Source organism: Rhinolophus sinicus, chromosome 14 (assembly GCF_057876585.1).
Source record: "Rhinolophus sinicus isolate RSI-liver-muscle chromosome 14, RSI-T2T, whole genome shotgun sequence".
Lineage (NCBI taxonomy): Eukaryota > Metazoa > Chordata > Mammalia > Chiroptera > Rhinolophidae > Rhinolophus > Rhinolophus sinicus.
Genome location: NC_142514.1, coordinates 164,827,017 through 164,844,842, shown reverse-complemented (window position 1 = coordinate 164,844,842; position 17,826 = coordinate 164,827,017). Strand labels below are relative to the sequence as shown.

The 17,826-nt window shown below is 35.8% G+C and overlaps 1 protein-coding gene across 1 annotated transcript in view; it reads left to right on the top strand.

Annotated features, from left to right (window-relative positions):
- The first annotated feature begins 12,222 nt into the window (after window positions 1–12,222).
- CSTF3 (cleavage stimulation factor subunit 3) overlaps window positions 12,223–17,826 on the top strand; it is a 63,738-nt gene continuing 58,134 nt past the window's right edge. Inside the window, exon 1 of the mRNA XM_019738568.3 lies at window positions 12,223–12,429. Within this exon, the coding sequence (XP_019594127.1) occupies window positions 12,403–12,429 (27 nt within the window). The 5' untranslated portion in view covers window positions 12,223–12,402. The remainder of the gene's footprint in view (window positions 12,430–17,826) is intronic.

Here is a 17,826-nt window from a genome sequence, read left to right as displayed (position 1 = left end):
TTGCTGGAAGAATTAAGTGCTGTCCATGTGACCCCACTGGGAGAGGACAATTTACTTCGAAAGCTTACCTGGTCTCTCCTACACTTTGCCTCAGCAAAGGATTTCACTTTGCTGATTTTAATCTATATCGTTTTACTTTAATAAACTAACTTTGAGTGTGGGGACAGAGCCCCAGAGAGCAGTTTCAGGTTCTTGGCCTCACGTGGAAAGGTGCTGGCCTGGGTAGTAGATGGCCATCAGCTGTGGCTAGTTGGCCTTCAGCTGTAACCGTTGAGCCATTGGCCACTAATATAACTGCCGCAGCTGCGCTGGAGAGTGGGAGTCGAGGGGAGTCGAGGAGAGTCGGTTGGTCGGTTGGTCGGTTGGCAGAAAAGCAGACAGCAGGTCGTGCATCGTGTGAATCCAGCCTCCAGTGAGACTATAGTGGTATGACTCCCCTACCTATGGCTCTGTGGGTGTTCCTTTTTGGCCTAGCCACATCCTGTGTTCTTGTGTGGTGAGTGGGAGCTGGGACCCCGCAGGCCACCCCGCATGACAATGAAGAATAACAGATTTTTGAGTTTTGTGAGTCCTTCTAATGAATCATCAAACCTGAGGGGGTCAGATTGCTTCATTATTGTGTTAACTTTGTTCATTTTGCTAAGTTCCTCCTGAATTTCTGTAATATAAAAATATATTTTCCCTTTATAATTAGGAAATATTCTGTAGAGTGTATTTTGAGACTGTGTGAGTAGGCTGTTCCCCAACAGTCTTTCACATAATAGTTTCAGTATTTATTGATGATTCTTGTATGAATCAATTATTACCATGGGGGCTATAAATGGTGATATTTTTTCTGTAATAACATGCGTTCATATTCTTTTTTGTTAATCAATGAGTTATAATCCATTCCTGTTATTTATTTTGATGCTCAAATTGACCAATATTTGACCAGTTGTACCCTCTTCAAGATGGCTCCTGTGACCCCATCAGTTTTTTAGCACTTCCTTATTTTCTGATACAATAAGATGTTTTGAACTCACTGTCTTTCCCTGCCCCAACCTTGGTGTCAACCATTTCTCCAAGTAGCCCTTGTTCCTTTTACTTTTTTTTCCCCCCAGAGTCTTCTACAGCCTCTAGGAGTGATGAATAGAAAACAAAGTCAAATTAGTCTACTAGGACTAAGGGAAAAATTCCAATCTACTTAAACAACCTTAAGAGTCCCTGGTTGTAGATGAATCTTTGGATTCTTCTTCAAGAAAACCTCAAGCATGCATACTTTTCTTATTCTCTCATTGGAAAAATAAATGTGAGGATTTTATGTTGATACAGTCCTCTCAGTATCCTAGGATCTAACACTCTGAGAAAGTGGTCTAACATATAACAAGATTCCAGCGACATCAAACTGTACTTTTTCAAAGAAGCCAACATCTTCTGACCTTACTAAATCTGGTCAGAGCAGACTACCAGGTCGGACTACCCCACATCTGCCACAAATGTTTCAGTTTAGGGGTTGAGGACCTATTGATTGCATCTCTTATAGTATTGGGGCAGTCCATGTTTGGAGTTTGGTTTAATTTTGAATCAAATGGAAAGTGATTAGAAGGTTTTGAGCAGTAGAGTGAGGTGACCGGGTACATGTTAGCGGATCAATCTGACAACTGGATAGAGAATAGACTGAAGGGGATATGGTAGCTACTGGAAAGCACTCTCAACAGCTTACTGCAAGAAGGATAATTGATTGAGGGCCACAGCTGTAGCATTTTGAGGCCATGCTTTGCACTGGCTGCTCTCAGCCAATGACTGAGCAGAGCAGTCCTCTTCCCAGGAATCACAGGACTCCTCTGATTGATGACTTTGGCTCAAGGACTTTCCTTAACTACATAGCAGCCTAAGGCTATTCCACCAAACCCTTCTTTCTTTTTGGGGTCAAACTTGCATCACAGTCTGACAGCTCTCTGAGCCTCTCCTAATTCCCTCATTTTCTCCCACAAATGTTTTCCATAATACATTTCTTGTATATTTAACCCTGTCTTGGCTTCTGAACTAACATAGGGATCAAGGGCAGAAGCAGGGAGACCAGTTAGAAGGCAACCACAATAATCCAGTTGAGAATTGATTGTATGTTGGAGCAGGGTGGAGGTAGTAGGGGTGGAGAGAAGTGATCAGATTTTGGCTTTTTTTTTTTTTTTTTAAAGACAGGATTTACTAGAATTGCAGCTCGGATAGGGTGTAAGAGAAAGACAGAAGTCAAGGATGACCACATTTTGGCCTAAGCAATGTGAAAGATGTAGTTGCCATTTTCTGAGATACTATTATTATAGATTCCCAAGTTCAAATATCACAGGCAATTAGTTTAGTAAGTCTGGAAAGCAGAATAAAGGTAATGGCTAAAGAAATAAATTTGGAAATCAATAGATAGCTGGTATTTGAAGCCATGGAACTGAATGTGATCACCAAGGCAAAGATTATGATAGAGAACTAAGTCCTGGCGCATTCTAAATTTTGGAGATAAGGAGTATTCAGCAAAAGAGACAAAGAAGGAAGATCATACAAGTTTAGACCTGTCATACTGCCAAGTGCCATAACTGCCATAACTGGCAACCACTGATCTGATCTCCATCCCTATAGTTTTTCCCTTTCTAGAATGTCACATAATAGAATCAACCAGTATATAGTCTTTTTGAGTCTGGCTTCTTCCACTAAGCATAACGCATTTGAGATTTATCTGTACTATTCCATGTATCAACAGTAGTTTCTTTTAATTGCTGAATAGTATTTCTTTATATAGATGTACTGTATATTCATTTAGACAATTAATGGACATTTGGTTTCCAGTCTTTAGAGATTATGAATAAAGTTGCTATAAACATCTGTATCTGGTTTTTACGTGAAAACAATTTTTATTTATATTGGGGAAAATACTTAAGAATGGGATTGCTGGGTCACCTGGTAAGTGTATGTTTAACTTTCTAAGAAATTGCCAAACTGTTTTCAAAAGTGTCCGTACTATTTTGCATTTCCACCAGCAATGTATAAGAGTTTCAGTTGCTTTGCATCCTCATTGGCACTTGGTATTCTCAGGTTTTGTTGTTGTTTTGCCATTCTAATAGGTTTGCAGTCATATCCTATCGTGGTTTCAATTGTCTTTTCTTTAATGACTAAATCAAGTATTTTTTCATGTTCTTATTTGCCATCTGTTTATATTCTTTGGTGAAGTGGCTGTTCAAATCTTTTGCGCATTTTCTAATTGTGTTGCTTCTTTATTGTTAAATTTCAAGAGTTCTTTACATATTTTGGATATAACTCTTTTATCAGATATTTTCTCCCAGTTCGTGGCTTGTCTTTTTATTCCCTTAATGGTGACTTCCAAAGGACAAATTGTTTTATTTTTACTTTTGAAGTCCAATTTATCAATATTTTCTTTATGAATTAAAACTGCTTTTGGAATCATATCTAAGAACTCTTTCCCTGATCCAAGGTAAAATTCTTTTTCTTCTTTGTTTTATCCTAAAAGTTTTATAGTTTTACTTAGGTTTGTGATCAATTTTAAGTTAATTTTGTATAAATTGTGAAGTAGGTCAAGATTTAGTTTTTTTGTACATGGATATCCAATAGTTCTGAGAGCATATGCTGAAAAGGCTATCTTTTCTCTGTTGACTTACTTTTACAGTCGGCTGTACTTGAATGGATCTATTAATATTTCTGCACTCCCCATTTTGTTCCATTGGTCTATGTGTCTGTGCTTTTGTCAATACCAGACTGTCTTTTAAAATCAAGCAGTGTAAGACTCCAACCTTGTTCTTTATTTCTTTGCATAAATTTAGAATAGGCTCATCAACATTCTTAAAAAATCCTGCTTATATTTTGATGATAATTGTTTTGAAACTATAGATCAATTTGGGGACAACTGACAGCTTCATATTTAATAAGTCTAACATTGTCAGTGAGTTCCTGCCATCATTTTCATAGTTGCATTCTAATGTTTAAATATCTTTATTAAAGTGAAACCTAGAATTATTTATACTTTAAAAAAAAATTTATTGGGGAATATTGGGGAACAGTGTGCTTCTCCAGGGCCCCTCAGCTCCAAGCCATTGTCCTTTAATCCAGTTGTGGGGGCGCAGCTCAGCTCTAAGTCTAGTCGCCATTTTCAATCTTAGTTGCAGGGGGCACAGCCCACCATCCCACGCTGGAATTGAACCGGCAACCTTGTTGAGAGTTTGCGCTCTAACCAACTGAGCCATCGGGCTGCCCCTAGAATTTATTTATACTTTTCAAGGGAAGTTAGTAATTAGGCATTTAAATTCATACTGAGTTTCTGGAAGGCAGAGACTGTATCCTACTTATCTTTGAATCACAGTATTTTGTTCAAAATACAGAATAGAACCTCAATATAGGTTGATGGATTAAATATTTAAACATGAGATTTTTAAACAGTTCTGATATCTTCAGGCATAATGAGAGATTGGGCTTATGGGACTTCCATGATGTAAGAGGAAGAAATAACCACACCGTTCTACAAAGAGCCACGTGATGGTCCCTGATGAAAGTAAGAGGACAGAAGAAACTGTCCCCAAAATTTTCATCCATCAGAAGACTTACATTCCTAAAATGTCAAGGGAAATGATTTTATAGATGAGATTCATACAGTCACATATTGTACCTAACTTCTTGTATGTCAATATACAGTTACACAAAATTTTGATCCAAAATTAAGAAACTTTTCCAGAACTGATTAGGTTTATTTTGTTGTATTGTCATTTCTAAAAGTTGTGCACTTTTTAAAAATTTGGTCCCCATAGTGGAGTTCTTTTTAGGATTTTACTTTAGGAAAAAATTCATTGCATGATTAAGTACTTTACTTAAAAACAAACAAAAAAAATCCTCACATTTTTTCTCAGCTATTTGATTTGGTGTGCTTCAAGTGAATGATTTTGATACAAAATTAGAGTGCTCAGATTTTTAATCTTTTAAAACCCTTTGTTTCCTTCATTTTAATAAGGCTCTATCAGTAGCAAAAGCAAAAATAAACAAATGGGACTACATCAAACTAAAAAGCTTCTGCATAGCAAAGGAAACCATCAATAAAATGAAAAGGCAACCTAGGAATGGGAGAAAATATTTGCAAATCATATATCTGACAGAGATTAATATCAATAATATATGAAGAGCTAATATAACTCAATAGCAAAACAATGAATGATCCAATTAAAAAATGGGCAGAGGATCTGAAAAGACATTATTCCAGAGAAGACATAGAGATGTACAATGGGTACATGACATGGTGCTCAGCATCACTAATCATCAGGCGAAATGCAAATCAAAACCACAATGAGATATCAACTCACATCTATCAGAATGGCTATTATCAAAAAGACAAAAAATAACAAGTGCTGGTGAGGATGTGGAGAAAGGGAACCTTTGTGGGAATGTAAATTGGTACAGCCACTATGGCAAACAGCACGAAGATTCCTCAAAAAATCAAAAATAGAACTACAATATGATCCAGCAATTCCATTTCTGGGTATTTATTTGAAGGAAGCGAAAACACTAACTAAAAAAGATATCTGCACTCCCATTAATTGCAGCATTATTTACAATACCCAAGACATGGGAACAACTTCAATGTCCATCAATGGATGAATGGATAAAGAAGATGTGGTATATATACAAGGGAAACACACACACACACACACAAAATTGAATATTATTCAGCCATTAAAAAAGAAGGAAATCCTGGGAGCATTTTGAGATCTTGCTCCCTAGCATATGTTGTCAGTTTGGCTCTAATAAACTCTTTTTTTTTTTTCAGTCTTTTTTTTGTTTGCTTCCCCACTGCTTCCGCCTTTCCGCCCTCACTCCGGTTCAAGCCATTGTTTCTCAGTCTAGTTGTATAGGACACACCTCACTGGCCCATGCTGGTATTATGAGCCTTGCGCTCCCCTCGGCTGAGGCAGATGGTCACCAGTTGTCGGTCGGCTCGGCCGCTCACAGCAGCTCTTGCTGGCTGCCGGCCACTCTCGATGGCTGCCAGCCACTCATAGCAGCACATGGTAGTCCATGCCAACCTCTGGCTGCTCATGGCAGTCCAGCTCCAGAGGGAGCTGTTCACAATCTTAGCTGTGGAGGGCGCAGCTCACTGGCCCATGTGGGAATTGAACCGGCAACCTTGACGTTAGGAGCACAGGGCTCCAACCACCTGAGCCACCCAGCCAGCCCCTCTAATGAACTTGTACAAATTTTCTACAGGTTTGGACATTTCTTACATCCACATATATAAAATAATCATAACTAATTTTAAAGTATCAATAAAATGGTTAGAAAGTAAAACAGCAGAATGTTAATAATGGTTTTTTAAAGTGTTCTTTAAACTGGACTATTTTTTCCTTTTATATTTCTGTATTAACTACATTTCTATAATTTTATAATTTTCAAAATTAAAAATAAATTTAAAACTTTATTACTAAAGAATAATTAGAATACCATGTCTTTAATTTTATAAGTAAAATACTGTATGATCTCACTTTTTTTGTGAAATATAAAACAAAATAAAATAAAAAACAACCTCATAGATAGAACGGATTGTTGGTGGTTGCCGGAGGTGGGAGTTGGGTTTGGGCAAAGTGGGTGAAGGTGGTCAAAAGGTACAAACTTCCAGTTATAAAATAAAAATAAATAATGAATAAGGCTCCATCTGTACATTAATTGACACACAATGAAACACATTTGGGAAATCTTGTCACTATTAGGATGAATCAATAATTCATCTAGAATCATTCAGGAATTGTCTGTATATGTAGGCTTTCTATATGACTACTAACCAGTGTCTAGATGAAAACGGTAACTTTATTAATCTATTGTCAGTTGGACAAGCATTTTAAATTATTTTTCCAATTGTAGTGGTGGATTTTCACAGATTATTTTATGCTCTTTTCAGGCCTCCTTTGGACCAAGAAGAGACATTTATCAAGCAGTTGGCTGGGGTTAGGGGTACATGTTATGATTAAGGAAGTTAGCAAAGATAAATGAGCCACACTGGGATGAAAACTATGACCTCATTGACAAAGAGTTCCAGCTAACCAGCACAGAGATAATAAATATATACTTCTTGGAACTTTGCTTTCTCTCTTTTCCAAAAAGTTTTCTCTGTAGTCACTGAAGTATGGAGACATTTTATTCTCTCTAAGTTTCCAGCAGGACTGTTTGTGCCAGGGATAGCACATTCCATCCTACTATGTACTATTACCAGTAAACAACTAAATGACCATCACAGAGTCTAGAGTCTTTGGATGAAAATCACCACGCAGATATGTATAGTGGTAGTATTATACTACTGTGCAGAATAGTATTATCACACCAAAAATTATGAGGCATGCATACTTTACTGAGAGTCTTTTGTGGGCCAGATTAATGTCCTGAAAACAGACTTGGCATTTTATAATGTAAATTTATGGAGGTTGTAGATTTTTCCACTAGAAAATGAATACATCTTTTATACAGTTTCCAGGACTAAGGATAATGATGAAACTGTGGAAGCAAAGTTCTAAAATATTCATTATTTTTATGCAACATCAAGTTGTTTTCGGAGTTTAAATTAGTTTTTAAAAATTATTTCTATTTCAAATGAATCATTTGGTGAACAAGCTTACATAAAAGGTAAGGGAACTGAAAAAGAAGGGGAAAGTGGGCATGAATTGATAATTTATCAAAATGTGGTTGTGTCACACTTTAGGTGGCAAAGAATAGAAGTTCATTCAGTCTTAAGGGAAAAAGATTAACTGTAAGGACATGCGCAGTTTTAAAATGTTAAGCCATTTCATAACTGAAATGATTCTAGGACTGGTTACACCAGCATCCACTTGGTTTCTCTCTCTCTCTCTATCTCTCTCTCTCCCCGCTACTGTCTCTTCATCCAGCTTCAGCTTTTCAAGTAGGGTACATGTAATTGGATTGTTTAATTCATGAGTGTGGAGTCTATCTATTGGGTAGACTTGATTCTGGTGCCCATACCTAACAAAAGTATTTAGCTTCTTAAGAGGCCATAGGAAGCAATATAAAGTCTATGTCACACCAGTTAATATAGGCGTCACTTTTTTTTTTTAATTGGGGAAGGGGAACAGAACTTTATTGGGGAACAGTGTGTACTTCCAGGACTTTTTTCCAAGTCAAGTTGTTGTCCTTTCAATCTTAGTTGTGGAGGGTGTCATTCAGCTTCAAGTTGTGTCCTTTTAGTCTTAGTTGTGGAGGGCACAGCTCAGCTCCAGGTCCAGTTGCAGGGGGTGCTGCCCACCATCCCTTGCAGGATTTGAGGAATTGAACTAGCAACCTTGTGGATGAGAGCCCATGCTCCAGCCAACTGAGCCATCCAGGAGCTCAGCGGCAACTCAGCTCAAGGTGCCATGTTCAATCTTAGTTGCAGGGGGTGCTGCCCACCATCCCTTGTGGGACTCGAAGAGTTGAACGGCAACCTGTGGTTGAGAGCCCACTGGCCCATGTGGGAATGCAATCTGCAGCCTTTGGATTTAGGAGCACGAAGCTCCAACCGCCTGAGCCACCAGGCAGGCCCAGGTGTCACATTTTTAAAAACAAAAAATAGCCCTCCACAGAAATCAAAACTATACACGAGTATTCCCAACAGGAAAAAATGTATGCATATAATTGAATACAAAAGGGACTGTGTGTAATAAAAACTGTTTTTCAAATTGTTGACGTTGTAATTGCTTTTTTTCCCTCTCTGTTTTAACCAATATTGTTGTTCTAGTGCTTTAACTAATTTAAGAAAGTTTTAAAAATATTTAGAACAATGAATATATTTAACAATTCCCAGATGTTTTTTTCAACTGATCAGCCCTTATTTTTACTTTTCAAATCATTTTGGACTCAACTAGTAGAGTCAGATTAAACTTAAGAAATGTATAAAACATGTGTTTATGTGTAAATGTGTTTAATTAACATTCAAATTCAATTTGAGTCAACAGTCATTCCAGGCAATTTTATCATGTATATGGAAAACTCATTACTTGAAAGTGTTTTATATACTTTAAAAAACAAAGTTGCAGATATATTTGTGTCCTTCTCAAACAAGCTTTTAAAATATTTGCCCATCCCTCTACATAGCTGTAGTCATGTGCCTATTAAACTTTTTGTAAAATAGATCAAAATATAAAAAGCAGACTGAAACATTAAAATATAGCTGTGAGGGTGAGGATGTCAGGTATGCTTAATGTATTTACAGCCAAGTGGGTATCTTATATCAAGTATAATATACACTCAGCCTTTTATGACCAATTTTAACTGACATGAGTTTAAAATTAGAAATAACTATAGAAATCTCCAAAGATTTTTTAAAAAATACAACCAATTGATTAGAGCTTTTGCTTTATTCTCAGTGATGCTTAATTGATTTTTTCAGATTCCAAAGGACCGATATTAGCATTCATAGCCAGCAGATACATTTCTACGGTAAGTGTTTAGAATGATGGGTCAAGTGGAATATATATTTATCAGAGTGCCTAATTATAATACAATGATTGCTCAGCAATTTAACAATTGCCATTTATGATTCTAACAAAATTGTGTGTCAGTTATGAAAAGTTAGTTCCTTAATCATATGGTAAGTATACTTAGACTGTACTCCGAAATTCTGATGAATATTTCTAATGATTTGCAGTAAGGATGTAATACTCTACCAAGTTTGTTCAATCAAGTGGAAATTGTATTTGTCTGCCACCTGGGGGATTCATGGAAACACTGCAAGTGGCAAAATTCGTAGTAATAAAATATTACAATATATGTGGTAATAGTATTTTATTTGTCTTTCATTATACATATATATCTCAGCCAACATCACTCAGAAGACGTGTATGTATACTACTATATAGTTGTGGCCAATGAGGTAGTGACAAAACCAAGAAATGTGTATTCTGGATGTCAAGTGACAAAAATGTTTCCAAAAGAAGGGAGTGATCAGCTTCATCACTGCTGATTGATCAAATAAGATAGAGACCTAAAGACTGATTACTGCATTTGGCAATTGGAAGGTCATAGGTGACCAGAACAACAGCTGTTTCTGGATGTTTTATGGTTTTTATTGCTATTATGAGCATATCTTTTCATTTATGACATTTTTTCTAATCCATTACTGCTGGAGTATAGGGAACTATTAATTTTTATAAGTTAATCTTTTATTGGCCACTTTACTGGACTCTATTATTATTTCTAATAATTCGTCAATTGGTTTACTTGAATTTTCTAAGTAGAAAATCATATTGTTTGAAACCATTGACAGATTTGTCTTACTTTCCAACATTTGTACTTCATTTGGCATTAGCTGGGACCTCCAGTACAGTGTAGCAATACAAGTGAAAGGTGGCCATTACTGTAATTTAATATGGTCTGCTGAGGATTTCTGGGAAATATTTTTTAGCAGATAGGGAAGTTTCCTTTTATTCCTAGTTAGAGATTTTCCTTTTCTTAAATCATAAATGTGTGTGGAATTTTATCAAATACTTTTTAATAAATATCAGATGGTAAATTTTTTAAAATTATTAATATGACAATATATTTGTTAATAGATTTCTTTTTTCTTTTCTTGTGTTTCTTTTCTTTTGTTAATAGATTTCTTAATGTTAATCCATCCTTATGGATGATAAATATAACTATCCTGCATTATATATATATAATATATATATTATATATATATTTATTTAAGCTCAGTGCTTTTTTCAATTTGGTGATTTTGATTTTTGATTTTCTTCCAATTTTGTTTATAAGTAAAACTGGCTTTAGGATTAGTTATAAAGTGCCAACCTTGTATAATTTTGGTATCAGAATTATTTTCATCTTTAAAATGATGTTGGGAGTTAATGAAAGGAATGAACTAAATAAATTCTAAAAATGTTAAATAAACTGTAATACAGGACAGTATTACCAGCTCTAGTGATGATTTACACATTTCAAAGGATAGCTATTGCAAAACAAAATTTTGATTGCTTTTTAATTCACTCAGAAGTACCACTGATTTTGACCCACTTGGAAGGTGAATTATTAGCATAGCTAATATCCATGAGAATTTGGCATTATTCTTACACTAGTTCATCACAGACAAACAGGAAAATTATGTGACACAATCTAGGTACTGTATATAAATATATACATAATATACTGTACATCCTATATACTGGTAATATATACTATTTTTGTATTCTTTTTCACTTAATATCATGGATGTCTGTCAGTTTGTAATTGTACATTAGCTCAGCTTACTGCTTGTATGACATTCCATTGTAGAGATACCTTGTTACATATTTAACTAGTACTCTGTTGTTCAATGGTTAATTAACACGTCAACATACATCTTTTGTTCATGTGTCTGATTACTTGGAAGGGTAAGAATTCAGGCTGTGCAAAGGGCAGAGATGAAAATATGGGCAGAAGTGGGAGACTGAAAAGAATAAGGGGTGTACAGGAAAAGTTGAATTGTTCACTTTGTCTGGGGCACAGGCCACTACAGGCAAGGGAGGTGGAAGGAGACATATAATTATGATCCGTGAATGGAAAAGAAGTTTGAGACTTGCTCTCACTTAATCTTGGACAATGCAAGGTATTGTTCTGAGCATGTTTGCATGTATAACTTACTAAAATTGCAAGTACTATTGTTATTCCTGCCTATTGGCAAGGAAACTGAGGCATGGGGAAGTTCAATTACCGAAGGTTACTTACTTAGAACCATGGTGAGATAGAACTTAAAGCGCGGGTCTTACTGACTTCAAAGCCTTAGACACAATAGTAGATGGTGACAGTATAAATTAATATGGGCTTGATTTGTCCCTCTCATCCCCAAGAAGCGTAAAAAGCACTAGCTGAGACCATAGAAAACCTTGATAGATTCCTTGTTTCCAAAATACAGGAGGCATTTAACACTTAGCATTGCTTCCTAAGATGGCCAGTGTGCTTGAACTTAACTGATTGATAGTCAGGCTTCAACACTGAAAAACCGGGATCCACAGCTTGATAATGAAATTCCAAGAGGCGCGCGAGCCTCTAACCAAAGTTTCCCGCCTCCTAGCCGGTCGCAACCAGTTCAGCAACAGTCTCTCCAGCCCAGTGCCGTGACGTCATCAAGGCAATGGATCCGCCCCCCTGGGATCGCTCTGCTCCTGCGTGCTGAGTAAACGGCGAGTTCCGACCTTAACCCCGCCCACTGCCCCGGAAGTTAACACAAACGCCACACCTCTCTCTCGGCCGGCAGGGGCGCAGCCATTTTAATTCATATCTGAGTGGGCGGCGGCAATTCGTGTTGGCTGTCTGGCTCCGCTGGGCAGGGGGTAATTTTATTGGTTTGGGGGTGGTTTTTAGTTTAAATTTTCCTTTCTAGCTTCGCATCGCGGGCCAGTTCGCACATTCTAACCATCTGAGGCCATGTCAGGAGACGCAGCCACGGAGCAGGTGAGGAAGGAGAGTGGTGGGGCCTCGTGGCGACCTCTTCTCTCCATGTCTCTGTTCGTCCTAGTACTCCAGCCATGTTCGCTTGAGGAAGGGATCAAGGGTCTAATGAACTCGGAGGACCCGGTACAGGAAGATGGTGGAAATGGGGAACAATGTCTGACTGAGACTTAAAATTGTTTATTGGCTTCTCTGTTTTAGGCGTTAATAATGAACAAATATTTGATTTAGACAATAGCCAGGAAGCTGCTTGGTCCATTTTAGGCTCCTGGGACTACTCTAATTGGATGCCTTCCTTTGATACCATCTTGATGTTTAGGTTCTTAGGAATTGATTATTTTAACGTATACTCGCTGTTTTCGAAAAACTTGACAGTATTCCCTCCGCCCTCTCACCGATATATACTGTACTCAGAAATAGGTTACTACTAGCTTGAGAAATAATTTGAGACTAAACTAATCTGGGGAAATACACTTGCCTGAGCTAATGAAGGAAACAGTTTGGGAGTAAAGCGTGATTGTGCTGCGATTTAGGAATTTTGTGGCTTTCTCTCGCTTCTATTCACATTTGATTTTCGTTTTCCAGCGAGACAGATATTTCAGGATTTGATAGATCGGAAACGAGAAGTCTGTTTTGACCCCTGTAAATAAAAGCATGTTTTAATACGGATATAAGTGACGTTTAAATATTTTAAAATTCACATTTTTGATAAGTGATTTGTTTCTTTTGCTCTTTAGAGTTTCGTAGGATAGTGTTTACCGTTTAGTTTGAAAAATAAAACTGATATTTTATGAAAGATGTTATTCAATTTATTTTTCGATTTATGTCCTGATATATTTAGGTAAATAGTTTTTAAAATGGACTAGCCTGCAGAGTCTAAATTTTCTGAAATTTCTCATTGCCATAGCAACGAAATACACTTAGGTTTTCGTTTTTCAAGTCTCCAGCTTGTAAAGTGGAGGTTGACAGAGATGAGGCACGATTGGAGCATTCCTATTGGGATATTGGGTGACTGTCAGTTTTATTATGTCTTGAAAGTTTGCCTCATTGAATTTTGTGTTTACTTGTCGACTGATTTCAGTCCTAAAATCTTTGCAGTGTTTATTTACATTTTACATGATGCCCAAGAATACAAAGTCTTAAAATTATTAAATCAAATCTGTTTATCTAATCTTATCCTCTTTCTGGGCTCATATTTTGTCCTCTGAAAGTCGAGGAGTGCTATGCAGTGAAGTTTCACTGAAAGGTTCCAGAATTCATTGTGAATATGTTCATCTAAAATTGTAAAGACACTGAAATGTTGCCATGACCTTGAACATTTTAAATGGGAGAGAGGTGGTGAAATTTTACAGAGGAAAACAATCTCATCCAAAAGTATTATTGTGCAAAGTTTAGAACATAGAAAAAAGTTAAAAGTGCAATGAACACCAATAGTACAATTCTTCACTTAGAATCAATTGTTAAACGTTTTACCACATTTGCTTTATCTCCCCATACATATTTAGTTGAAAGTAAGTCAACATATATTTTATTACCACATATTTCAACATTCTCATTTTAGCATCAGCCCCACATAATTCAGCATTGATGCCCTTATATAACCATCATAACATTTTCTCACGTAAGAAAATTGTCATCATATCATTTCTAAAATCCAGTCTATATTCAGATTTGCATAGTTGTCCCAAGAACGTGATTTATAGGGTTTGGTTGTTTTTCATTTTTAATCAGAATCTAATCTAGGTTCACATTGCATTATTTGGTTACGTCTCTTGAGTAGTTCCCAATTTTTTCTCCCCTAGGATATTGTCTATTTGAAGAATCTAGTTTACTTTTAGAATTTCTCACTTTTTGGGTTTATTTGATTTTTGCGTTTGTCATTTAACTTGTCCCCTTCATCGTCTGTATTTTCTGAAAAACTAAACTCAGAGCTCTGATAATATTTAGGTTAAATATTGTTGGATAGAATACTTATAACATTACATCAAAAGGCACTTCTTGCTAGGTTGTTCCACTGTTTGTGATGTTTAAGTTTGATCACTTGGTTGGGGTTACTGCTTCATTGTAAAGGATTATTTTCCCCTTTACAGTTAGTAATCTGGGTTGATACTGTGTTCCTCATTAACTTTTTACCTAGTTATCAATTGATAATCTTTGAATAAATCAGTCGTTATATTGGAGGTGGCAAATGGTGGCTTTTTAAAACTTCTTATTCTTTATGTACTGGCTCATATTTTTCTGTAAAGAAGTTTCCCTTTTTTCCTTTTCAAAGATTGAGTATCACTGGATTTCTGGAAAGACATTTTTGATATCTGAATACTAACAGTCATCTTTGTATAATTTTTAACTTTTTAATGATGCATTTCAAGCATGTAAAAAAAGAAAGAATAATATAATGTATAATGTTCCTATCATAGATCTTCAACTCATTGCAAATCTTGTTTTCTCCATACTTTCACTCGCTCTTCCCATCTCCATTGCTTTTAAAGCTGAATCCCAGATACTGGGATTCAACTTTAAACAAAATGATAATTTAAATAGTACCATGATTAAAAATATGAATCAACTAGCTTGTCTTATGTATAAGACAACAGTCAGTGAAAATTTAGAGGAAAAGAGGAGTGCCTAAAATGACATGAAGTGAAGAATACAAAAGCACTCTGAATGATGGATTTGCTTAGGAAAGATGCCAACGGATGGGATAGACAGAACTTTGCAATACATGAAGTGTAGATAGATTTCTTTTAGCCTTTTAGCATTGAAGCTCTAAAAAAAAAGTTTGTTGAATAAACCAAATAATATCTTATTTAAGTCAAAAATATGGATGGTCATTTCTTTCTTGGTACTGAATCTCTGGATTTGTGCCATTTGAAAGAGGGAAATGATTGTAGACAGCCAAAATCACGACTAAGGTTTATTGTAAATTTTTTTGCTCTTGTAAGGAAGTTCTGTTTTGCATTTAGGGAGCTATTTAAATTACCTTCCAGTGTTTGTGGGTATTCTCCTGGAGCTTTGTGTTTACTGGTTTTGCCAGTTTAATGGGGACAAAATCATGTGCATATAGTTTTTTTCTCCCTAATGAACACATCTGGTTCATGTGTGGAATGACTGTATTTTTATCTTACAGATTTTTTTTTAACTGCTGGATTCAACTTTTGATCTCATTCTTTCTTAGCCTTATTTTACCTTATGCACTACTTCCTACAGCATTTAGTAAGCTATTGCTTAGAGTTCCCTCCACTGAATTTGAGCTTGGGTTGATGGGGCTGCCGTATTTATCATTGCATTTTAAAAACCTAGGAAATACTGTTTTGATTCTTAAAAGTGTTCAGTAAATGAATGGATGAATTTTGTACTAAGGTTATATGTGATACATTACACATTTTCAAAGAATTTAATCATTTGTGAAACAGATGCATAAGTAATGCAAAATAAAATATTTTGGACATAAGAGTGGATAGTTTCTAAAGTTTTGTTGGCTAAAAGGAGGAAGAGGAATGTGTTGGGCCATGTCAATTCATATGAACCTTTAAGTCCCTAAGATGTTTTTACACTCTCGTCTCTTAGAAATAAGATGTAAGCAACCTATACGCCTGTCCTAAAATTAAGAAGGCCTAAAAATATAAACAAAATGATCCTCACTTTGGGAAAATTTCATGAATTGAAGAAGCACAGATAAATTGCCAGTACTTAACAAAAGGGGATTCAGGGCCATAAATCAGTGTTTTGCTTTGGTGAAAAATAAGTTTGGGAAGATACAGAAAATATGAAAAATATGTATTCTTATATACTTATGAGGAAAGAAAGCTCAAACACCCACAATGTTGAAACCTGAAGCCTGGTTTATTTTGTTGGGTAATTATTACTACTTACTAGCAGTTAAGAGGTAACAACAGCAGCGCCAAATAATTTTAAAGCCAAAGTGTGTGTGTGTAGGGGTTAGGAACAGGGAAGGAAAGGATCAAGTACTTAGGCGGTGCTTTCTTTGGGCCCAATTATTTGTATCTGTTTTTAACAAAATCTTTTGTAATAGCCTTTCCTACTTTTGCCCTTCCTATTTTGAAGTGATATTTAGTGTGCCGGTTTGGGGCAAATTTGATTTGATCGTTATTAATATTTATTGAGAAAACTGGGGTATATAGAATATTTGACAATGATTGGTTTCTAAGAGAAAGTGATCTGTGTTTACAAAAGTATTGGTTTTCCTTAGAGGTACAGCCGAAGGTACTGTGTTAGGAGAGATTGCATTCTTTCTGCATTAGGATCATAGGAGTTTCAGGGAATACAAGGGTTGACATACTGGAGAGACCTTCTGGGACAGCAAATCTGCATTCAGATGTTTGTACCTATTTAGTGGACAATTGCCAAAAACAATTAATAGTTTTAAGCTCTTCTGTCATTGTTCTTAAATTTATTTCGCTTTAGACAAGATCTAGTAGTGAATTTGAGTCTTTTTGTTCTGCTGGACAGTTGGTAATGTGAAAATTGATCTAAAAAGGGACTTGAGTTGGGCAAATGTTTAAACTATTTCTAGGTTAATGGCTATTTTATAATAAGCAGTAAATATTGAGTAAAACCAGAAGGGCAAAACTATATACTAATTGATCTTTTCCTAATGTATCACTTAGTTTATCTAGTGAATTAATATCTTGGCTACTTTTGGTCTAAAGAAGCAACATTTTTCAAATTCTAAAAGATTAAGGTTTTTGTTTGTAATTTGTAGCTATTTGTTTCCTAGGGGTTGGATAAGCAAATTTAATAAGCAAATATGATAAGTATAATTATTTGGACCAATAATAACTGTTAATTTATTTTTTTCTTTTTAAGTTTTTGGGTTGCATATTTAGTAGATTTTTAGTCTTTGGAAGGGTTGAGGGATTACATAAAGGATACACATTCAAATTCATACACAAAAAGACATGTAGTAGAGCTTTGTTGCTCTGGTAAAGGAACACAGGATTAAGCTGGCTTCCAGTCCTAATGTTACCTGTCAAATGAAGTGGCTAAGTACTTGCAGATAGTCTTGCAGTGCTACACTAGTCTTTTAATTTTGAAAAAAAAGTTTAGCTGTCAAGAGAGACTTAAGATTTCAAATGTATAGTATAGTGTATGCAGTTTTCTTAGTACTTTAGCAAAAATTGGAGTGACTTAGATCTGATGCCACTTTATTTTTGAAAAAGATATATTTATAGGACAGATAGATTAGGTGGTTTTTCTCAAAATGGAGTCCATGGTTCATTGCATCATAATCACTTAGGTGCTTTATAAAACTACAGGTGTTTACACCCCAATTTCAGACATTCCTTAACAGATTCTGTAAGTGAGGCTGAGAATTTTCCTTTGAAACAAGTACCACAGGTGATTTTTATGTAAATGAAAAATTGCAAACCACTTAGACAG